The sequence below is a fragment of the Takifugu rubripes genome, chromosome 22 (genome assembly GCF_901000725.2).
Source record: "Takifugu rubripes chromosome 22, fTakRub1.2, whole genome shotgun sequence".
NCBI classification, from domain to species: Eukaryota; Metazoa; Chordata; class Actinopteri; order Tetraodontiformes; family Tetraodontidae; genus Takifugu; species Takifugu rubripes.
Window position 1 is genome coordinate 5,675,690 of NC_042306.1, and position 23,799 is coordinate 5,699,488.

A 23,799-nucleotide genomic window follows, 5' to 3' on the forward strand; every position below is an offset into this window, starting at 1 on the left:
AGCCATCAGGAACTTACTGGTCTCTGCTGACATGATAGTTCGTGCAGCTGATCTCTATGATGGCATTAACATGCTGATAATAACAAAGCCTGCGGTATGGACTGCATTGCTGCAGGGAATCATTTACTTACTCTTGTCTTACCACCTTGCTAGCCATCTGCTTTAATGGTGTTGTGAGTTGTGGTCCACTGCCTAAAGCTATCATGTCTGTACTGTTGGTGCCTGTACTTAAAGACCATTTTATTGGCCAGGATTGTGTCTAAAACACTGGCAATTCTACTGGCTAAGTCAGAAAATTATTACAGTTGCTACTACTGAAAATCAGTTTTGCTTCAAAAAGAAACAGGGTAGAAGAGAAGTATCTCATCTAGATTTCTGTGCTTTATTGATGCATCTAAGACATTTAAAAGAATGAATCATAAAACTGCAAGATAAAGTTTTTAGTGAGAATCTCAAATGGGACAATGTTGTTTCCTATCCACTCCATGTTATTAATGTGGTTGAGCAAGCAGAAATCCCCATGTTATTAAAGACTATCTGGATGCTGCTGCTAAATGGTCCAAAAACAGGTGACATGGTAGGCGATACTGTGCTCAATCACCTTAAGCATGTGTGCGTGTGTGCATGAGTAAGTTAGTTTAGTTCCAACCCAAGTCTTTTACAGTTGTTGAGAGTAAAAAATAAAGCACATTGAGATGCAGCCAGAACTGCACAGAGAACATCCAAGGACAATGGCAGTGCCAAATAGACAATAAAACAGGAAAAGGAGGACAAGACCTTCCTCTAAGATCATGCAGTCTTTCTCATCGGCTGCCAAATGCAAGCAAGGACAGCTTAAAACAGCTACTGCACGACACAGGTGTATGACATAAAGACATAAAGACATAAAGTATAATGTAAAGAAAAGCCACATAATGGTTGTCAGAAGGAGTGGGGACAGGAAATCACTTACCTACCTGTTATCTGTCTACTGTTGTCCAAGGACATAAAATACCAACAGTAGGTCAGGTGGTTTTTTTGTTTGCTTTGTAAAATAATTATTTTCCTTTATCGCTCATCTCATCTTCTTAACTGATTCATCCCTTTTGGGGTCACAGGGAGGGTCCACCCCTGGATGAGTCACCAGTTAATCACAGGACTTTGTGGGTTCAGTACCTTGCTCATGAATACCTTGGCAGTGCTCTGAAGGTGTTCTGGCACCTTCCACTACTACTAGAATACCTTCCGTGCTTTGCACTTCGCTGAGGTTTGAACTGAGAACCCTCCACTTCTCAGCCCAGTTCCCAACAGACAGCTAGCACCATCATGTAAACAAACTGCAGCAGGTACAACTGGGATTTTTAAAATAAAACTTTAATAACTAAAATCATATCTCCTGATTCCATTCAGTTCAATTGCAACAAAATTAATTCTAATACAGAATAACTTTAGAACATTCAACATAACACCTAAATAAAAACAAACAAGTACTATACAATAAGTATGATTAAATTAAAACTTTACAGTGCCTCAAATGTCCACTTGTTTTGTCACAGATGAGCAACTTGCTGCATTTGGCTGCTAAAAGAAGTTTGGAAAATTACAAAACAATTACCGGTAGGTAGCTCATGGTCTGTTTGCATGCTGCAGTGAGTTGAGCTTTCTCAGCAACCATAAATGCTTTTACAGTCATTTTATAATATTTTGTTTGTCTTTTCTTCTTTAAAAAGTGGAATCTTTCAGAATCACAGCATCATGACAAAATGCTGTATCACACAGTTCAAATCACTGTAAAAGCTTATGGTCTGTGATATCCTTTCCTCAGATACCCACCATATCAGCACTCAGAAGATGTGTTTCAGTTGCTTCATGCCATATGTCTTGAAAAAAACCAGCAGGATTAGCGTCCACAGCCCCAGAATGAAGCCATCGGGAGGATGCCAGTCTTTTTGATTGGGCTTCTGAGCAAAGGAGGGGAGAGACAAGGTGAAATGAAAATGGGGAAGAAAGCAAGTGCAGGTTAGAAATGCCGCAAATATTGTCCCAGTTAAGGAAACTTAAGGAAACTACTGTCGCTCACAAAGGCGCGCACACACACACACACACACACCTACACACACAAACACACACACACACACACACACACACACACACTTTATCTCCTGCCTCATAATCACAAAGCTGGCAATAATGTTTGTCTCATTCACTGCCACATCATATACTCTCAGAGGTATTAAACAAGTACCCCTCAGAAGAAGCACATTTAAATGCTAATATGGCATCAGTGTGTGGAGGAATTTTCCCAATTCCTTTTCTAAAACAAAGATGGTGACACATGCAACATTTCTAGGTACTGTCTTTTAAAGAGAGAGAGGATGTCAGAGACGTTACAAGGTTAATTTCATTTCTACAAATATCATGTTTTTGATGAGTGTCTTTCAAGTTGCACTTTTTTGTTTGACCATTTTATCCCTTTCAGGGTCTCAGCGTGCTGGAGAACATCGCAGCTGCATGTGGGCAGGGTCCACCCTGAATGAGTCACCAGCTCGTTGCAGGGGCCTTGTGTGAGCATTGGGGGGGAAGTTAGTACCTTGCTCAATGGTACCTCAACAGAGGTACAGAGTTGTCCCCCTGAACCAAGAACCCTCTGCTTCTCAACCCACTCACCTACAGACTGAATAACCACTGCACAAAGTTATCCACACTGTTTCAATGCTTCGTTTTTAAGACTCTTTCATGTGGTACTGACGTACCACTCTATTAAATGGGCCACTTGTCCTATAAGGACATTCTTGGACCAATTAGCAGCATGGTGTTTATCAGCTTTAACACTTACAATTATAGGGAACTTGTAAACAGATTCTACACAGCACAGCCTCACAAATCTGCTCTTCACTACTCTATTGATTTTTCTAGTGACAGCCTGTCACGTGAAGACTCCTCTCCAACAGTGGGATGGGCATCAAGAGTATTGGTAGTTTTCCCTGGTGGGCCAGTGGGTCGGAAAAACCAACAAACAAATAACTTACGGCACAGTCGGGCTGGCCTTTAATATGATAATCTGTCGAGCTGCACCACACCCCTTTCACCCCTTTCAGATATATAGATACATCTACATGATACATCCCCCCGGATGACAACAACTAACAATTGTAGATTTAGGACCCCTAAAGGGTCCTTTGATTAGTCAACACCTTTGTGTATGTATATTCGTAAAAGAAAAATCATGTCACATTATGAAGATTCTAAAACAGAAAATTTAATTCATGTGATCTGATTGGTTCTTTATTGTGGTATATTGAGCATATACTGTATAACACTAGTGCCTGATATCGCTCCATATTTGAGAAATGATGACAAACTGCTAGCTTAGATATTGCTAACCTAGCTAATGGACTTTACAAGAGATAAAATGGAAGGAAGAACTATGGAGATTGGTTTGAGGATAACAGTGGACCTGTCTAAGCAGCACTTCAAGGATGTTCCTAGAAATGGTGAACTACAGGGGTCGAGCATCTTCATCGCTCTCAACCACAGCTACTCATGGTGCCTCCTCAGACCGACAACACTGACAGATTTCAGTGGATGTACAATCCACAGAAGCCAACACTCATGTCAAGAAAATTTCAAGTGTTAAATAGCAAAAGGTCTTGCAACAAAAATGTAGTTCCTAATCTTTGGATTCCATTTTGTTTTCATGTGACCTCAGGATGCAATTTTTTTTCTATTTAAAATAAACAATTTGTGATTGTGTTTGTGTATTTAATTGTTGTTAAAATTGTTGATACTGTTTAATCAACAGTAGGAGCTCCGTTGTCTGGGGCTTTATGCCCCTGGTAGGGCTATCCATGGCAAACAGGTCCTAGGTGAAGGATCAGACAAAGCGTAGCCCAGGACCCGCTAATGATGAATAACAATATTGGTCCAGGCCTGGCCCCCTCCTGGAGCCAGGTCTGGGGGTGGGGCACGTTGGCGAGTGCCTGATGGCTGAACCTCTGCCCATGGAGTCCGGCCGGGCACAGCCCGAAGAGGCAACATGGGACCCCTTTCACGTGGGCTCACTACCTGCAGGAGGGGCCAAGGGGGTCAGGTGCATTGTGTGTTGGGTAGCGGACGAACGCAGGGACCTTGGCGGTCTGATCCCCGGCTGCATAAACTGGCTCTAGGGACATGGGACTAGGGAATGTCACCTCTCTGGTGGGAAAGGAGCCTGAGCTGGTGCGCGAGGTTGAGAAGTTATGATATATAGTTAGATATAGTTGGCTTCACCTCGACGCACAGCAAGGGCAATAAATGAGAGGGGGTTGGACTCTCTACCACTCTGGAGTTGCCGATGGTGAGAGGCAACGGGCAGGGGTGGCAATTCTCGTTGCTCCCCAGCTCAGTGCCTGAATATTGGAGTTTACCCCGGTGGATGAGAGGGTAGCTTTCCTTCGCCTTCGGGTGGGGGGACAGATCCTGACTGTTGTTCAGCGTATCCACTCTTTTTGGAATCCTTAGAGGGAGTGCTGAGAGTGCTTTTTCTGGGGGCTCCCTCATCCTCCTGGGTGACTTCAATGCTCATGTTGGCAACGACAGTGTGACCTGGAGAGGTGTGATTGGGAAGAACGGCACCCCTGATCTGGGGAGAAACGAGGGAGTAAGCCAGCTCCTCCGGAGGCCGGCGCACTCACTGTTGCCCGAGACTGGGAAATGCGGGTGGACCTCAGCCAGAGGCTTATTTTTCCATCTGAAGTCGCAGTTACCAACTTGCGCCCAGACCTGGTCCTATGGTCCAAATCCTGTCGGCGCGTTTTCATCGTGGAGCTCACTGTCCCATGGGAGGAGGCAATCGGGGAGGCATACGAACGGAAGAGACTGCGTTATGCAAACCTAGCAGCTGAAGAAGAGGGGCGGGGCTGGAGTGTAAAAGTGTGGCCTGTGGAGGTAGGCTGCAGAGGCTTTGTTTCCAGAACCACCACAAAGCTCCTGAAGGAAATGGGCATCAGAGGGCAGGCCCAACGGAGGGCAGTAAAAGAGCTCGCTGCCACAGCAGAGCAAAGCAGTCACTGGCTGTGGTTGAAACGGAGGGACATATCGTGGGCGGCCAAGTGATCATGTGGTGCCATTGTGCAACACACACACCCAGTTTTGATCAGACTGTGGTGGGCCAACCTTGGTGGAGGGTGTCTTGTGTTAAATGGCTGAAACACCTAATGATGCCAAGGCACACAACTGATGATGTGTCGAGCTGGTGACACCACAGAATCATGAGTGCCAATCCTACTCCATCCAAGTCTTTTTCACTTGCCATGATTAGGTCGGGATTTTAACACCTAGTCCTATAGAGAAGTCTACCCGAATGGTGTTTTGTTATTGGACTTCTGTACTCATCTCAGATTGTCCATAACAAACACCTTGTTCAGGCATAAAGGCGTCCACATGTGCACTTGGCACCAGGACGCCTTAGGCCGCAAATCGATGATCGACTTTGTGGTTGTGTCATCGGATTTGCAGCCGCATGTTCTGGACACTCTGGTGAAGAGAGTGGAAGAGCTGTCAATTGATCACCACCTGGTGGTGAGTTGGCTCCAATGGTAGGGAAGGATGCCGGACAGACCCGGCCGACCCAAACGTATTGTGAAGGTCTGCTGGAAATGCCTGGCAGAGTCTCCCGTCAGAAGGAGCTTCAACTTACACCTCCGGGAGAGCTTTGTCCCGGGGGAAGCAGGGGGACATTGAGTCCAAGTGGACCATGTTCCGTGCCTCCATTGTTGAGGCGGCTGACCGGTGCTGTGGCTGCAAGGTGACTGGAGCCTGTCGTGGCGGCAATGCCCGAACCTGCTGGTGGACACCAGTGGTGAGGGATGCCATCAGGCTGAAGGAGTCGGCCTTACTGGCCTGTGGGACTCCTGAGGCAGCAGATAGGTACCTGCAGGCCAAGCGGAGTGCAGCTACGGCTGTTGCTGAGGCAAAGACCCGGGCATGGGAAGAGTTCGGTGAGGCCATGGAGAACGACTTTCGGACGGCCTCGAAAAGGTTCTGGACCACTATATGAGGAAAGGGAAGCAGTGCACTGTCAACGCTGTGTATAGTGGTGATGGTGTGCTGCTGACCTCAACTCGGGATGTTGTGGATCGGTGGAAGTAATACTTCAAGGACCTCCTCAATCCCACCAACACGCCTTCCAGTCAGGAAGCAGGGCCTGGGGACCTGGGGACCTGGGGATAGGCTCTCATATCTCCGGGGCTGAAGTTGCCGAGGGAGTCAAAAAACTCCTCGGTGGCAAGGCCCCGGGGGTGGATGAGATCCGCCCAGACTTCCTTAAGGCTCTGGATGTTGTAGGGCTGTCGTGGTTAACTTGACTCTGCAACATCGCGTGGGTGGTAGTCCCGGGGCAGACCGGGGTGGTAGTCCCTCTTTTTAAGAAGGGGAACCGGAGGGTGTGTTCCAACTATAGGGGGAACACACTCCTCAGCCTCCCTGGTAAGGTCTATTCAGGGGTACTGGAGAGGAGGGTCCGCCGGATAGTCGAACCTCGGATTCAGGAGGAGCAATGTGGTTTTCGTCCTGGGCGTGGAATAGTGGACCAGCTCTACACCCTCAGCAGGGTCTTCGAGGGTGCATGGGAGTTTGCCCAACCAGTCCATATGTGTTTTGTGGACATGGAGAAGGCATTAGACCGTGTCCCTCTGGGGGTCCTGTGGGGGGTCCTCCGAGAGTATGGGGTGTCGGGCCCGCTGATACGGGCCGTCCGCTCCTTGTACGATCAGTGTCAGAGTTTGGTCCGCATTGCTGGCAGTAAGTCGAACTTGTTTCCAGTGAGGGTTGGTCTCCGCCAGGGCTGCCCTTTGTCACCGATTCTGTTCATAACTTTTATGGACAGAATTTCTAGGTGCAGTCATGGTGTTGAGGGGGTCCGGTTTGGTGACCTCAGGATGGTGTCTCTGCTCTTTGCAGATGATGTGGTCCTGTTGACGTGATCGGCCCGTGACCTCCAATGATTACTGGATCGGTTCGCCGCCGCATGTGAAGCGGCTGGGATGAAAAACAGCACCTCCAAATCCGAGGCCATGGTTCTCAACCGGAAAAAGGTGGAGTGCCTTCTCCGGGTCAAGGAGGAGATCCTGCCCCAAGTGGAGGAGTTCAAGTACCTCAGGGTCTTGTTCACAAATGAGGGAAGAATGGAGCAGGAGATTGACAGGCGGATCAGTGCGGTGCAGTAATGCAGACTCTGCACCGGTCCGTAGTGGTGAAGAGAGAGCTGAGCCAAAAGGCGAAGCTCTCGATTTACTGGACAATCTTGGTTCCTACCCTAACCTATGGTCATGAGCTTTGGGTAATGACCAAAAGAACAAGATCACGGGTACAAGCGGCTGAAATGAGCTTCCTCCGTAGGGTGGCTGGGCTCTCCCTTTGAGATAGAGTGAGAAGCTCTGCCATCCTTGGAGTAGAGCCGCTGCTCCTCCGCGTTGAGAGGAGCCAGATGAGGTGGCTTGGGCACCTAGTTAGGACGCCCCCTGGGCGACTCCCTGGTGAGGTGTTCAGGGCATGTTCCTCCGGGAAGAGCCCCGGGAAGACCCAGGACATGTTGGAGAGACTATGTCTCTCGACTGGCCTGGGAACGCCTGGGGATCCCCCCGGATGAGCTGGAAGAAGTAGATGGGGAGAGGGAAGTCTGGGCCTCTCTTCTTTGGCTTCTGCCCCCATGACCCGACCCTGGATAATGGTAGAGGATGGATGGATGGATGGATGGATGTTTAATCAACGCAACACATCACTTCATGATTTACGCTCAGTATACCAGGCTCCAGGTTTTTTCGTCCTTTTTAAACGCTCTTTAGGTATGGTTTAATGAGCGTATATCAGGGCCTGTCATGATTTATTGCTTCAATAACCCCAGTGATAAGAGGCCATTGGTGGAGATTTTTTTTTATTTAAAATTTAGTTTGTTAAAATCCCCATGAGATGCATGCTGAAGACTTACCTTTGGAATTCTTGGCACTAAGCACTAAGTGGAACAATCTCAGGTTTCTTTTCAGCACTGTGGCCAAATTAACTAAGAGTCACAGTGTTTTAGATCCACGTATCCCTTCTCCCCTTAGCTATCAGAGAAAAAGCTAACCAGGCCATCCCAACAACTGGACCATCACCAGATGTGCTGACTGTGGGAACATACAGGTTCTCCAACGAGCCCTTTAACTCCTTTAGCCCTATATATTTTTCTGAGGCGTCATCGCTAATTCAGAAATCCAAGGCCACCACGTGTCTTTTAGATCCCATCCCAACACACCTGTTGAAGGATGTTTTACCATTGATAGGCAGCTATCCTGGACCAGATCAATTGTTCTTTAGTGACAGGTTATGTACCCCGGTCCTACAAGGTGGCAGTGATTAAGCCGTTGCTTAAAAAACCATCACTGGATTGAGATGTTTTAGCAAATTATAGGCCGATATCCAACCTTCCTTTTATCTCTTAAATTCTTGAGAAGGTGGTGGTGACTCAGTTACTGGAGCGTGGTGTACAATATAGAAAAGTACTAAGAGAAAAAAAATAAAAATAAAAAGACTTGCTATGTACATTATACACAGAAATTAAAATTATGTACAGAAGGAGTGTCGGACAGTGTGAAAAAAAAAGAAGGTGCAAATAAGATGTGCAAATAAGACATTCCAGAGGTAGGATGATTAGTTAGTGCAAATATGCCAACCCTGGGTTATTGGTGCTACAATTAAGTGTTGTGCATGTTGAAAAATCTGATGGCAGTTGGGATGAATGACCTGCGGTAACGTTCCCTTTTACACCGTGGGTATAACAGTCTGCTGCTGAAGGAGCTGCTTAAGGCCTCCACAGTCTCATGTAGGGGGTGAGAGGGGGTGTCCATAATTCATGTCAGCTTGGCTAACATCCTCCTCTCACCCACCTCGTCAATGGAGTCCAGAGAGCAGTCCAGGACTGAGCCAGCCCTTCTGACCAGTTTGTTGAGTCTCTTCCTGTCCCTCTCTGAGCTTCCACTGCTCCAGCAGACCACAGCGTAGAAGATCACCAATGCCACCCCAGAGTCATAAAAAGTCCTAAGCAGTGACCTTCAGAAACAGCACTTCTTCAAGTTACTAATGATCTTCTTATAGCTTCAGATCATTGACTGTTCTCTATGCTGGTTCTGCTGGATCTCAGTGCTGCTTCTGATACAGTTGATCACAGCATCCTGGTACAGAGTCTGGAACATGTGATTGGGATTAAAGGGACAGCACTAGACTGGTTTAGATTGTATCTATCTGATAGATACGAGTTTGCTCATGTCCATGGCGTTCCCTCCTCATACAGTAGGGTTAGCCATGGAGTTCCTCAAAGTTCTGTTCTTGGAACAATCCTCTTCACCTTGTACATGTTTCTCTTAGGGAACATTATTCAGCAGCATGGGATAAATTTTCATTGTTATGCTGATGACACTCAGCTTTATTTATCCATGAAACCAGAGGAGACAGAGAAGTTAGTGAAGCTTTAGATCTGTCTTAAAGACACAAAGTCCTGGATGTCTTCAAATTTCCTCCTCCTTAACTCAGGAAAAACTGAGGTCACGGTGTTTGGTCCTGAACCTCTCAGGGATAGATTAGATCACATGATCACTCTAGATGGTATCTCATTAACATCTAGTCTCTGTGTGAGGAATCTAGGAGTAACTTTTGATCAAAATCTGTCCTTCAACTCACACATTAAATTAGTCTCTAGGAGTGCCTTTTTTCACCTGAGGAACATCACAAAGATTAGGAAGCTACTGACGCGGCATGATGCTGAAAAGTTAATTCATGCTTTTGTTACTTCCAGGCTGGACTATTGTAATTCTTTATTATCAGGGTGTCCAAACAACTCCTTAAGAAGCCTCCAGGTGATCCAAAATGCTGCAGCCAGAGTTCTGACAGGTATTGACAAAAGAGATCACATTACTCCTGTACTGACGTCTCTTCATTGGCTGCCCGTTAAATTTAGAATAATTTTTCAAATCCTTCTTTTGACCTACAAGGTCCTCAGAGGCCTAGCTCCATCCTACCTGGAGGAGCTAGTGACACCTTACCAGCCCAATAGACCGCTCCGCTCTCAGAATGCTGGTCTACTTGTGGTTCGTAGAGTCTCTAGGATTAGAATGGGGTGCCGAGCATTTAGCTACCAGGCCCCCCTGCTATGGAACCAGCTCCCTGTCCAGGTACGGGAGGCTGACTCCATCTCTACATTTAAGATCAGATTAAAAACCTACCTTTTTGAAAAAGCTTATTGTTACTGATTCTGTAGTTCCAGTTTCTATCATAGACAGACAAATTATCACACTTAAGGGGTTGTCTAATCGTTAGGTCACATCCAAGGCTGCCGGGGTCCGGAAACATGATCACCTGACAGGCCTCTGTCATCCCACTGGGTCATGGTTTCCTCTCCTCTCCTCCTCCTCAAGTAGACTAGTTATGCTGATTCTTGTGTAGTTTTTCTGCTTCCCCCCCCCCCTTCTGTATTCATTTACAGGTATCGCCGCCTTCGCGGAGCTGCATGATGACCTCTGGCCCCTCGGCCGGCAGCTTGCATAAATAGTGTATTTTTGTATGTATTTCTGTACTCTATGCCCGTCCTCTCCTCTCCATTCTATCCTTTACCTGTCCTCCCCCCTCTCCTCTCTCTCTACCCGCCAGGCCATCAGCTCAAGGTTTCTTCCTGTTAAAGGGGAATTTTTCCTTGCCACTCTTGCTTGTCTGGGGTTAGGCCCTGAGATTCTGAAAAGCACTGTGAAACAATTTTGATTGTAAAAGACGCTATATAAATAAAGATTGATTTGATTGTCATTAAGATTGCAAAGTTATTCAGTTTAATGTGCCGTCTTAGAACTTTTTTCCCCACAATAACTGAATGTAATGTAATGTACAATTTTTGATCCTGCCATTGGCAAAGATGACTGCAATTTATTTACGTGATAGTAAGCTCATAAAATGATGACTACTATTGCCCTATAATGAAAAACATGAGAGTAATATTGCAGGACTTGACAACTGCCATCTTTATTAATGCACACTGGGCTCTCAAGAGGATAAGTGGTCATTTGTTAAGGTTAACCCCACTGAAAGCTGCATCCAAATTAAGTGTGAACACCACTATTTGTCCCTGATAACGGTGCAGAAGCCTCTCAGCAGTCATCTGATGAGCAGCAGGATTACACACAAGACACACTCACTCTGAGGAGCCGTTTCATCACTTAACCTAGCATTCATGTTTTTGGTTAGTGGAATAAAACTAACCAAAAACTTGGAATCGAAATCAAAACTGTACGGTAACTATGAGTTGTCTGTCCGTCTATACTAAAGGCATGCAAAGAAACATTGAAATCTAAACGCTGAATTATCTGGAATCAAAATTTGAACAACCCAAGTTTTCAACCGATTCTGGTGTTTTCCTTGTTTCCTACCTGGTGTATGATCTCTGACAGTGGCAGCTGGTCTGAGTATGAGAAGATCTGAAGGTCTTCATTCACAGGGCTGGGCAGCAAGAAAGACACACAATGGATGGTCATTAAACAAACTGCAGCTTCTATAAAATGCATAGAACTCTCACAAAGAACTCTGCAGAAGAGAAAATGACTGCAATCTCTAGTTGTAAGGGCTGTCAGTACTGGATGTGCAACATTACAGAGCTGTTTCACTCATGCAGAGGTAGCATTGGATGGGGTTTTCCTCATGGTATCAGGTATCATCAACTTCATTGCTGTGCACTGACCTGCTGACCTCCGACCCTGCTGACCCACTCATGTCTTATATCAACAGCTTGTTATAATGAATGTATTTGCATGATCTATGCCTATTCTCTCTTCTATCTGTCCCCCCACCCCCTTTCTCTCTACCCAACCGGCCATCAGCAGGAGGGTCCCGCTACATGAGCCTGGTCCTGCTCAAGGTTTCTTCCTGTTAAAGGAGTTTCCCTTGCCACTGTTGCTTGTTGGGGGTCAGGCCCTGGGATTCTGTAAAGCACCTAGAAACAATTTTGATTGTCACAGACACTATATAAATAAAGGAAGGAAGGAAGGAAAGAAGGAAGGAAGGAATGATGGATGGACGGAAGATGTTAAATATCTTGGGAATTGTAAAACATTTTGTATAATAAAAGATGAATGGAAAATGTAGAACAACACTTCAAATTAATGACATTTTCAAATGACTTTTTAGAGGAAAACAGCATGTAGATATTTTTGATATAGTATAAAGAGTTTCTGATATATATTTCACCCCAGTTTATTTCTAGTATATATAATTAATAAAAGACATTGCTGCATGTTTATTCATTCTACTCATATCCAAATGATACTTCAGAAGTACTGCTGATGAAAATGCATGTTTTATTTTCTAATTAATGAGAAAAAAAGGCTGAAAAGTATCATCAAGCATACCAAGACCTTAAAGTTTTAAAAAGATCTACTGGCAGTTGCCCAACTATAAAAATAGACCAGAATCATAGTGTGATATCCCTCCCGACCTTCTTGCACAACAAGCTTATGGACCAGACATGTGTAGTGCAATGCTGTTCACTGCTCATAGCCACACTCCTATTGGCTCAACATATAGAGCACTTTTTACACTTTGAGGACGCAGCTGGACAGGCCCTGAAAAGTGTCCGATTGTACTTAGAAGTGAGTTAAGGCGTCAAAGTTGAGTCTGATCTGAGACACAAAAGTGTTTTCCACATTCCACAGCTTTCTACAGCCACCTAGTGTTGACGTGTCCTTATTACCACAGATCTCATTCTGATTGTAATAAAAATCAGAGCAGTCGCCATTAAATTAATTTACCGTGCAGCAATAAGCATAGAAGATGGCCTTGATGAAGGTTTTATCATTCAGGTAGTTCTCTAATCCACCCAAAATAACAACATCGGCAGAACTACTAATAATTCTAAATTGCTGGGATTACGGCTTTGATTTTCATTCTGATATTTGCAACCAATTGGATACATAATACTGTAGACTATTTTTGATTTTTAAAGATCCTACAAATAAAACTGCAAATAAAACTGAAGTTAAAAGAAATGTATATCAACAAATATTAAATTGCATGTATAGAAGAGAAAATTATGAAAAAAAAAGCCTGCTGTATTAAGATGAGGTTTGTAGAACCTTGAAAAGTAGCCAATTGATTCACAGATGACAACTAGCTCAACAAATCTCATTGAAATACATCAGCATTACCTATGCTGCACTTGCTTGACAGGGTCCGTTAAACTGACCGCATCCATGGTAAGCTCCACTTTGCGAACACTACCGAAGAAATCTGTGATAAGGACACTTCCAGGACTCCTGAGGAAAAGGTCAGTGCGGTGGCCTGGAGTGGACACACACTGGCTCTTGGGGCACACTTTAAACTGTGAACACACAAAGCAACCAAAAACTATGACATGCATATTCAGTAGTACAGATGAAATCATCAATGAAAAAAAACCCCAAGTATATAGCATATATCAGATATATACCATAGCATCTCATGTATTCAACGAAAAGGAAGAAAGTCATGAAAAGGAGATGAATATATGCTGCTTGGCAAAAAAAAAGAATCCCCACCTCAGTGGAGAATTGTCTCCCCTGATGGCATGAGCATATTCCAAGAGCTGAAGAGATTAATCAGGCTCAGCTTGTGAAAGCGTGGTTCAAGGAGCTTGAGGCGTTATTTCACACATGGCCCCCACAGGGTCCAAACCTTAACCCCATTGAGAAACTTTGGGATGTGCTGCAGAAGGCTTTGCTCAGTAGTCTGACTCTCCCACCACCAAAACAAGATCTTGGTGAAAAATGAAAACAGCTCTGGAGAAATAAATGTGACTTTGCAGAAGTTTATCGCAACAATGTCACCACGAACATGTGACGAATCAAAGCTAAAGGTAATGTGACTCTTTTCTTGAGTCAGACAGTGCATGTATTCAAGTAAAAACAGAGAACTAATGAATTGTACAGGCAAAATACAAAAAATACAGAAATGTCAATATTGGTCTTAAATATGGCCAAAATAAAAATAAAATCTTCACAGAAAGGTTGCTTTAGGTCAATGCATCACTGCAGGAGTGCTCCAGATTAAAGAAGTCGAAAGGCTCCATAATGAGACTGTCAGCCATTTGCTAGGCGGCAGCATTATGTTAGTGGTCATCGAAGTCCTTGTTTGAGCTCCCGTTTGATTCTTTCACTTCCCATTTTTAACAATCCTTTTTCTACCACCACCTCAGTTTGAAGCCACGTACATAATGTGATCCTGCAATCAAAAGTGCTTTGGTGTACTTCCCACACAATGTTTTCACTGTGGTTGGAAGTGTATTGTGTTTTAGATCCCATATCCCCTATCAGACTCAGAAATAGGATGCTCAGACTCTCACCAATGATCCTGCATGCTGTGCCTGCTGTTGCATTCTAATTCCAAAAAAACAGAAAAAGACCTTTTTCTATAGCACAAGAGTCTTTCATAATTTCTATTTAACAATGTATCATTGAATGTCTGTAATTTTATTGACAACATGCATCATTACTATTAGAGAAACTGATTTGAACTAGCTGGATTATTTGACAAGCAAATTGCACCTGACTCTTAACCTGCATAAATAACTAAGAACAGGACAATGACTCACTGCCTTCCATTGTGTATGTTCTTCCAGTGTAGATTAGGGCTGGTGTGTCAGTGTTCACACATGCACTCTAATACTAGAGAAGAGATTTGAGTGAATGCATGTGTGCGCACACACTTACTAGATCATTCATGTTGGTTTTGCTAGCAGGCTGGATGTCCTCCAAGAACTCCAAGAGGTAAAATGTGTAACGGTCCATTAAATGGACTCCTATGGCCAAGTCTGGCTGGTGCTGGAATATCAGAATAAAATAATAATAATAATAACAACAGTAACAACAACAATAATGACAACATTAACAATAATAATCATTATAATATCATCAGTAGTACAGGGCTCAGGTTTAGAAACCCCAAATACCCACATAGGGCCCTGCGATGAGCTGACCACTAATTCAGGGCGTACCCAGCCTCTGCCCATATGTAGGTGGGACAGGCTGCAGCACCCTCCCCCGTGACCACAAAAGGGATACAGCGGTCATGAAAGGGTCAGTGTCATTGCACACAGATCACATATTTAGACCTGCCACATAGCAGGAACCTAGGGTTTTGAAACAGCCCTCAAAATCTCTGCTAAACACTCTCTTATTTGTCTTAGATACAGTATACTGTATTCTACTTTCAGTTCAAAACACATTAATTGGTGAGCACAACTACAGAAGCAAACAGATGCTTTATGTTTTAATTGCAATGGTAACTGCAATGAAAAGATTTATTGATTGCAGCTTTTTGATTTAAATATGTCGACATTCTGTTGTTTTTAATGAGTTACAGTAAAATGTTAAAAAAAAAGGAAAAAACCCAACTCTTATTGGGATTAATTGAAGGGTAATTTTCCATCAAGAGTGCTAAAGGTAGAGCAAATTACCGCACAAACCTGGGTAACTTTTTGTTACCTGAGTATTAACGGGGTGGGGATGATGTGTAAAGATGTAGTTTGGTCTTCCGCTACCATGTGACACACTGTTCTAGCCTGGCAAATTAACCAACAGAAGGGAATGTGGCTCTCCTGTATCTGGGAGGGTAACTCACCGACAGAGAGTCCTCTCCAACTTGACTGCTGGCCAGAGCCATCAGGTTTGGAGAATAGAATCTCTCATACATGGAGGCTCCTTGGCAGGTGTCAATAATAAAGAGCAGCTCATTGTACCTGAATACACAAACAAATAGTAGCAACTAAGAGTCCACATTTCTGAAGCATTTGCTCTATAGAAACAAGTATTACAAAGCATTCTGCCATTCTTTCCACGTATAGTGATCCCAGTTTTATTCAATGTCTAATCATTGTTAGACTCTAACCCATCCACTAATTTCAAAAAGTTGAGATGACATAGCCTTTTTAATCATTATCACAAAACTTATAATTTCAACATTTGTTGTTACAAAACCTCACAATTATGGTAAGCAAATGTAGGGAGGTCAATTTGCTGCAATTATCACATCCGTATCTAAACTAGAAATGACTAAGCTTTTATGAAGAGCCCAGGTTTAATGGATTATAATCATAATAAACATCTTTGGAGAAGAATAAAAGCATTGAGCAACAATCATTATTTAAAACGTGCAATGTGAATGCCTAAATAATGTTATTTAATCCTTTATATTACCGTACTTTCCGGACTATAAGCCGCTACTTTTTTCCTACACTTTAAACATTGCGGCTTATTCTACGGTGCGGCTTATTTATGTTTTTGTCGTGGCACACTATCACAACTATTGTGAATCAGTCATTTTTACTAACCCTCATCAACAAGGAAAATACTAGAAGAAAAGCATATGATGCGACTTTTAGGTTAAAAGCGATCACTGGCGGTTGAAGAAGGAAATTGAGCTGCCGCGCGTAATCTTGGCATACATTACAGTAATCAATGGCGAGAAGGTGGAGATGCCAGCATGAAGAACTGATCCAAAGCAAAAGACAACAAAAGCTTTTAGATGTAAACATCGCAGGTGGCCCAAGCATGAAAACTTTCTGGAAGACTGGGTGAACACACAGAGAGCAGGTGGCCACGGTGTTTCCGCTGTACAAATCAGACTGAAGGCAAAAGCAATCGCCACCGCGATGAAAATAGAAGATTTTAGAGGTGGGCCATCGGGGAGTTTTTGATTGTTCATTTTGTGAGTAAAAAAGCATAAACAACGTAATTTGTGTGGAGCTGATACAAACGTAAGGTAGCTGCATTACAGACACCGTTAGAAAAAAAAAATGTTGCTAAGCGGATTAAAAAAATGTTGGTAAGCGGATTAAATTAAAAGAAAAGTTAAAAAATCCTGACATGATAAAATTTCCCCTCCTGGGCTACCACCTTATCATGGTGGAGGGGTTTGCGTGTCCCAATGCTCCTAGGAGCTCCGCTGTCTGGAGCTTGATGCCCCTGGTAGGGCCACCCGTGGCAAACAGGTCCTAGGTGAGGGATCAGACAAAGTGTAGCCCAAGACCCCCCCAATGACGGAAAACAACATTGGTCCTACGTTTCCCTTGCCCAGATGCGGGTCACCGGGGCCCCCTCCTGGAGCCAGGCCTGGGGGTGGGGCATGTTGGCGAGCGCCTGGTGCCGGACCTCTGCGCATGGAGTCCAGCCGGGCACAACCCTAAGAGTCAACATGGGACCCTCTTCCGGTGGGCTCACCACCTGCAGGAGGGGCCAAGGGGGTCGGGTGCATTGTGTGTTGGGTAGCGGCTGAAGGCAGGGACCTTGGCGGTCTGATCCCCGGCTGCATAAACTGGCTCTAGGGACATGGAATGTCACCTCTCTGGTGGGAAAGGAGCCTGATCTGATGCGCGAGGTTGAGAAGTTCCGACTAGATATAGTCAGCCTCACCTCGACGCACGGCAAGGGCTCTGGAACCAGTCTTCTCGAGAGGGGTTGGACTCTCTACCACTCTGGAGTTGCCGATGGTGAGAGGCGACGGGCAGGGTTGGCAATTCTGGTTGCTCCCCAGCTCAGTGCCTGTATATTGGAGTTTACCCCGGTGGATGAGAGGGTAGCCTCCCTTCGCCTTTGGGTGGGGGGACGGATTCTGACTGTTGTCTGTGCCTATGGCCCAAACAGCAGTTCAGCGTATCCACCCTTTTTGGAGTCCTTAGAGGGAGTGCTGGAGAGTGCTCCTTCTGGGGGCTCCCTTGTCCTCCTGGGTGACTTCAATGCTCACATTTGCAACGACATTACGACCTGGAGAGGTGTGATTGGGAAGAACGGCCCCCCTCATCTGAACCCGAATGGTGTTTTGTTATTGGACTTCTGTGCTCGTCTTAGATTGTCCATAACAAACACCTTGTTCAGGCATAAAGGCGTCCACATGTGCACTTGGCACCAGGACACCTTAGGCCGCAGATCGATGATCGACTTTGTGGTCGTGTAATCGGATTTGTGGCCGCATGTTCTGTACACTCGGGTGAAGAGAGGGGCGGAGCTGTCAACTGATCACCACCTGGTGGTGAGATGGCTCCGATGGTGGCGGGGGGATGCCGGACAGACCTGGAAGACCCAAACGTATTGTGAGGGTCTGCTGGGAACGCCTGGCAGAGTCTCCCGTCAGAAGGAGCTTCAACTCACACCTCCGGGAGAGCTTTGACCATATCCCGGGGGAGGCGGGGGACATTGAGTCTGAGTGGACCATGTTCCGCGCCTCCATTGTTGAGGCGGCTGACCGGTGCTGTGGCCGCAAGGTGGTTGGTGCCTGTCGTGGCGGCAATGCCCGAACCCGCTGGTGGACACCAGTGGTGAGGGATGCCGTCAGGCTGAAGGAGGAGTCGTATCGGGCCTTATTGGCCTGTGGGACTCCTGAGGCAGCAGATAGGTACTGGCAGGCCAAGCGGAGTGCAGCTACGGCGGTTGCCTGAGGCAAAGACCTGGGCATGGGAAGAGTTCGGTGAGGCCATGGAGAACGACTTTCGGACGGCCTCGAAAAGGTTCTGGACCACCATTCGGCGTCTGAGGAAGGGGAAGCAGTGCATTGTCAACGCTGTGTATAGTGGTGATGGTGTGCTGCTGACCTCAACTCGGGATGTTGTGGATCGGTGGAGGGAATACTTTGAGGACCTCCTCAATCCCACCAACGTGCCTTCCAATGAGGAAGCAGGGCCTGGGGACCTGGGGATAGGCTCTCATATCTCCGGGGCTGAAGTTGCTGAGGTAGTCAAAAAACTCCTCGGTGGCAAGGCCCTGGGGGTGGATGAGATCCGCCCAGACTTCCTTAAGGCTCTGGATGTTGTAGGGCTGTCGTGGCTGACTCGACTCTGCAACATTGCGTGGACATCGGGGGTGGTGCCGCTGGATTGGTCGACCGGGGTGGTAGTCCCTCTTTTTAAGAAGGGGAACCGGAGGATGTGTTCCAATTATAGGGGGATCACACTCCTCAGCCTCCCTGGTAAGGTCTATTCAGGGGTACTGGAGAGGAGGGTCCACCGGATAGTCGAACCTCGGATTCAGGAGGAGCAATGTGGTTTTCGTCCTGGGCGTGGAACAGTGGACCAGCTCTACACCCTCAGCAGGGTCTTCGAGGGTGCATGGGAGTTTGCCCAACCAGTCCTCATGTGTGTTGTGGATTTGGAGAAGGCATTCGACTGTGTCCCTCTGACAGTATGGGGTGCCATATATGGGGTGTTTATACAGGTCTCTGTATCAACATACAAGTGAAAAGAGTGGCTGTTGTTTCTTACCTGTCTGTTTGTCAGTGACTCGTCTCTTACGGTAATAAAAACATATACCGGTACTGAATGTTTTCGATCTAATTTTTCATATTACTACGTGGGATACCTGCGGCTTAAAATCCAGTGTGGCTTGTATAAGTACAAAATTGATTTTCTTTCTAAAATTAGATTATGCGGCTTATAATCAGGTGCGCTCTGTAGTCCGGAAATTACGGTATATGGTTAAGCAACAAAAAAATTAAAGCAAGTCAAATTCAAAGTAGTTTCAACACCATTGTAGGGACAGAAACATCAATATTGCTCTTTTGATTGCAGATAATCTATCCATGGCCCTAGCAAAATGACAAGTGAGACTGCTTTGTACTGGATATCTTTCCCAACAGTTGGAATTTTTTGTAGAAATGTAAAACGTTGTTAATAATCTGCAGTCAAGCAAAAAAGAAGCAGTAGAAGAGTAGAACAATATTTAATGAAATTTCAAATCTGTTTACCTTCTTTTCTGCCACATCTGCTCAAAAGCATCAGCCAATTCCACATTACTGATTTCTTCAGAATCCTGGAATTTTAGAAAGCCATTCCCACCATGACCTGAGAAACAAATGTAAATAACTGTAACTCGAGACGGAAAATTATATTTTGATAAAAACTACTCAAACTAGACTGAAAAGCATAAGAAAAACACCAGGCTCAGTTACTTACCTCTTTTTATCAGTTTTCTTTCAAAGGTGAAAATAAATATCAATATAGACATACCGGTATTAATAAAAACAAGTTAATAAAATTAAATGTGACTAACTATAATGGAAACAGAGTGCAGTGAATGGATGATGTTTAAAAACTAATTTTCTAAAATATTACATTTCCCACCTTCCTTTTCCTTTTTTCCAGGGAAAAAACAAACTCATGGAGCAGATGGAACCAACAGGTGTTAATGGCCTGATGAAAAGAGCATCTTCCAAGAGCTAGTGCACCAACAAACTGTAATGTCCCATTAGATGGGGCTTCTAAAGCTGTTGTTGCCTTTAATCACAGTACTACATGTGCTCCTTAACAGAGTGTAAACACATAGAAGTCTGTCACAAAATCTCTAAGGATTCAGTTAAATTATGTTATGTTTAGCAGAATTTGGCTCCCAACTACCTGTAAGATATATTAGTATGTTGCTCCGGTCATCAGAGAGGAGTCGTTTAGAACGTGGAGTGCTGGGCGGCAGCCTTCCAGTCAAAACACGCAGGAAGTTCTCAACAGTTACCTAAAATATGGTCAGGACACAAAATAACACAGATCTCCATAACTTGTTAAAACAATTCTCTAGCTCTTAAAATCTCTGCATGGTAAATTAGAACTCAGCTGTTAATCACATTTAAGTCATGATTTAACTATTTAGGATTTTTTTTTTACTGCAGGACAGAATTTAAAACCTTGTTGAATTATTAAATGTTTTGAAATCTTTAACATTTTCAGTGTGACAAACAAGCAGACGCTACGTCCCTGCAGCACATACTCTCCTCAGCTCTGGCCAAGGCCACACTTTTCCCAAGAACCTATCACACAAAACTGTCTAGAGCCTTCAGTAGTAATTTTTATGCTATTCTGATAGATATATAGGTTATCCACTGCTAATTTAACCAATACCTGTCCTACTCTCCAGTTCAATCCCTCTCCTCGTTGTCTCCCTGCTCTCCGGGGAGATAGCAAGGTCATGGTTGTAGGACTTTGGTTCGTAATATGTGTAATTGTACACACAGAACATTTCAGAACTGGGATATGGATCCTTTGTTTTCCTATTGTTCAAGTCGACGGCTCTCCCTCTGCATACAACACTTTTTATTTAGTATTTTTAGAGTGTGCTCTAACCTGTGCTTTAAATAGATTACCTCAGCAAAAGTTTCTTTTGCTGCTTTGCACCAACCTCATATCCTCGATAGTCCACTTCAACATCATCACCATACACATTCAGCTCCATGTTCTTATGGCTGAACACTGTAGCAGGCTTAGGATTTCTGTGGTTACAAGCCATGTCATCAGCCAGCATAAGAACTATGTGGCTGGAACAAGAAGATGACAGAGGACAAAATTATTATCATTATTATTAGTAGCAGTAGTTGTAATAACAACAACAAAAAAAATAAACACAAAAATGATAATAATAATAATAATTTCCCTTTCTGAGTACTCAAGGACCACAAGGACCACCACCACAAGGAGAAATCATAAAATCAAGAGAATCCATAATGGGTCTCTAGCACTGAGTTGATAGCCTATCAAAACACCATGCAACTGTCAATAGGTGCAGCAGAGATCAAAAAGGAGATCAACACATGCTATCAGTTTCTTCCAGTGTTCTTGTAACTGCTGGTAGTATGACCACATGTCACACCTAATGAAGGTGGGTCCTGGATTGCTGCATCTGCAGGACAATAGGCAGCCTCAAAGTGCCAGAGTATGCTGGCAATTGCATTGATAACATTGATGTTGAAACCAATTAAACACTTAGGAGGCAATAGGTGCTGGTAATTCCAGTGTAACCCAATACAGACACAGACTTGAGATCAACTACTTGTTTCAGTTTCCACCGACCACTGTTCTTGACACATCACACAAAAGCTTGTTAATTAAAAAAAAAAAAAATACTGAAAAATTCATTCATCGAGGTCTGATGGGTATACTCGTTTCTTTTCCTTTTTGGAAGCATTGTTACCTATCAGGTATTCCTAGTCTCTTCACACTTCTATACACAGAAAGGGTATTGGCCACATGACGGTAGTTGAACCAAAATCTGGATGTGCACACCTAAGTGTCAGACAAAGACATGACAGCTCTATTAGAATAATAACAATGATAACATGCATATACCCTGATATCAGAAGTCATTTAGATAAAAATTAATTTAGTACTTACCAGCACAGCCCAGTTGTTCGTATGGCCGCTGCTGAAAATCTGTCTTGCATTATCCTGAAAAGTGTGAGAAGAAAATATACGTAATGTGTTATTTCCCCAAAATAGCTAGCAGGACATCCAAGGAAGCTAACCTGGAACCATTGTGTATTCACAGAAAATTCAACATAAAGAGCAAGAAAGAAAAGAATAACAGAATGCATAAAAACTATCTCACCTCAATGTTAATGCTATTCACCAATACGCATGTGAAATAAATACACAATAAAGTTGCTGTTTTCATTTTGAGCCTGTGCTGACACAGAGGGTAATACGGAAGTGAAATACCGGGCGGTCGCCTGACTGTATTTCCGGCAGCTAACCTTTCAAAGTAAAGTACGAATAAAGAAACGGATGTGACGTCAAATCTAAAGGGGGTGAAACTATTTAAAAAATATATATTTTTTGACAAAGTGATTAAAAGATAATCAAATAACAATCTCATAGAATTCTTAGTAAAAAAAAAGCTGACCATATCCTATATTCTAATAAATGTAGATTAGTAGTAATAGGTAAACCTAGATTAAGTGGCTAAAACGTTCAACAAAATTCCATATTAATGTAACAAAATATCAAACGATAAAAACATTGTCAAATAATAAAACATTTTTAGAAGACAAGTGAAAAATCTAATGGTCATTGCATGTGTTTATATTGTAGATAGCAAAAAAGCCAGCAATGTGAAATAAAAACTTAAATTTAATACAATAAAACAATTATAATTAGCCATTGTTAAGAGTAAGCTGCGTAACAAAAACGAATTTTTATAAGACAGTTGAATGCAGGGAAATCTGCCACACTTCTAAACCTGAGGGAAAATGGATGACAAAGTTCAGATGTCCAATAATTTTTCAGTCTGATATTACAGCTAAGTGAGGCTATGAGGCCAAAATATCAAAATACTACTTCTTAGGCCATACCTCCTTTAAAAAAAGAAAATGAAAAGAACCTAAATTTAAATCTGATTGTATTTTCTCTGGATACACACAGCATTCTATCTCTTTTACATAGCCACACTGGTACTGCACCTAAATTTACAGTGGTTTGGTGATATGCCCAACAAGCCTGTCCAGTTCTCCACAGGATATCATGGGCATATCACGTGTAAGAATCAAATCAAACCAGGAAATCAAACTGACCTTTAATTGTGTGAAATGCAGACTAAAGCAAATGAGTAATCTGTGTTCCAGATATGAATTAATCTTTTTTTTTCTGAGATGATCCTGTGACTGACAAAATACCTTTAATTTTTCAAGCCTTATTTATTAAGGAGGAAAAAACAATGAATAGCTCTTCAATGTTCCTCGTTATAATGTAAATGGAACACATGGAAGTTCTATGAATTGTCATCCATTCCTGGAAATGGCTATTTCTTCCCTAATTCGGACTTGTGTTATGATACATTTTAAAGTTGAAGTGGTTTCTAAATATATGTAGCCCTAACTCTGAAATGTGTGTTTAAAAAGACTCTACTGAGTTTCTGCCACAACTCAAACACTCTAAAAAACAAGGTAAAATACATCAAATCAATTCACCAGGCAACTGCCAATAATTCTTGAGAGAGTTAGGCTATGATTTATGGTTATTGCCGCCCGTACGTGGCACACCCACTGTGC

At 43.7% G+C, this 23,799-nt stretch overlaps 1 protein-coding gene across 3 annotated transcripts; it reads right to left on the minus strand.

The window, feature by feature from the left end:
- Window positions 1-1,336: 1,336 nt before the first annotated feature.
- On the minus strand, window positions 1,337-22,498 carry pigk (phosphatidylinositol glycan anchor biosynthesis, class K). Of its 3 annotated transcripts, none has more exons than XM_011616272.1 (12): window positions 22,362-22,498; window positions 22,148-22,201; window positions 21,948-22,039; window positions 21,159-21,294; window positions 20,387-20,498; window positions 19,738-19,834; window positions 15,625-15,742; window positions 14,715-14,825; window positions 13,176-13,348; window positions 11,406-11,475; window positions 1,813-1,940; window positions 1,337-1,557 (listed from the first exon to the last, which is right to left on the minus strand). In XM_011616272.1, the coding sequence occupies exons 1-11, from the start codon at window positions 22,425-22,427 to the stop codon at window positions 1,824-1,826; spliced, it is 1,146 nt and encodes a 381-aa protein (XP_011614574.1). In that variant the 5' UTR covers window positions 22,428-22,498; the 3' UTR covers window positions 1,337-1,557; window positions 1,813-1,823. The 3 variants fall into 3 exon arrangements, with proteins under 3 accessions (XP_011614574.1, XP_011614573.1, XP_011614572.1); XM_011616271.1 differs by having other exon boundaries at window positions 1,337-1,560; XM_011616270.1 differs by having other exon boundaries at window positions 1,337-1,940.
- Between the last annotated feature and the right edge of the window lie 1,301 nt (window positions 22,499-23,799).

What these genes read in the sequence shown, in the direction of transcription:
- pigk (XM_011616272.1), bottom strand. Translation starts at nt 22,427, where the DNA reads ATGAAAACAGCAACTTTATTGTGTATTTATTTCACATGCGTATTGGTG. An exon ending in CATACTAATATATCTTACAG is followed by an intron (nt 19,835 to 20,386) that starts GTAGTTGGGAGC and finishes TTTGTTTCTCAG; the next exon opens with GTCATGGTGGGAATGGCTTT. An exon ending in TTGGAGAGGACTCTCTGTCG is followed by an intron (nt 14,826 to 15,624) that starts GTGAGTTACCCT and finishes CTGATATTCCAG; the next exon opens with CACCAGCCAGACTTGGCCAT.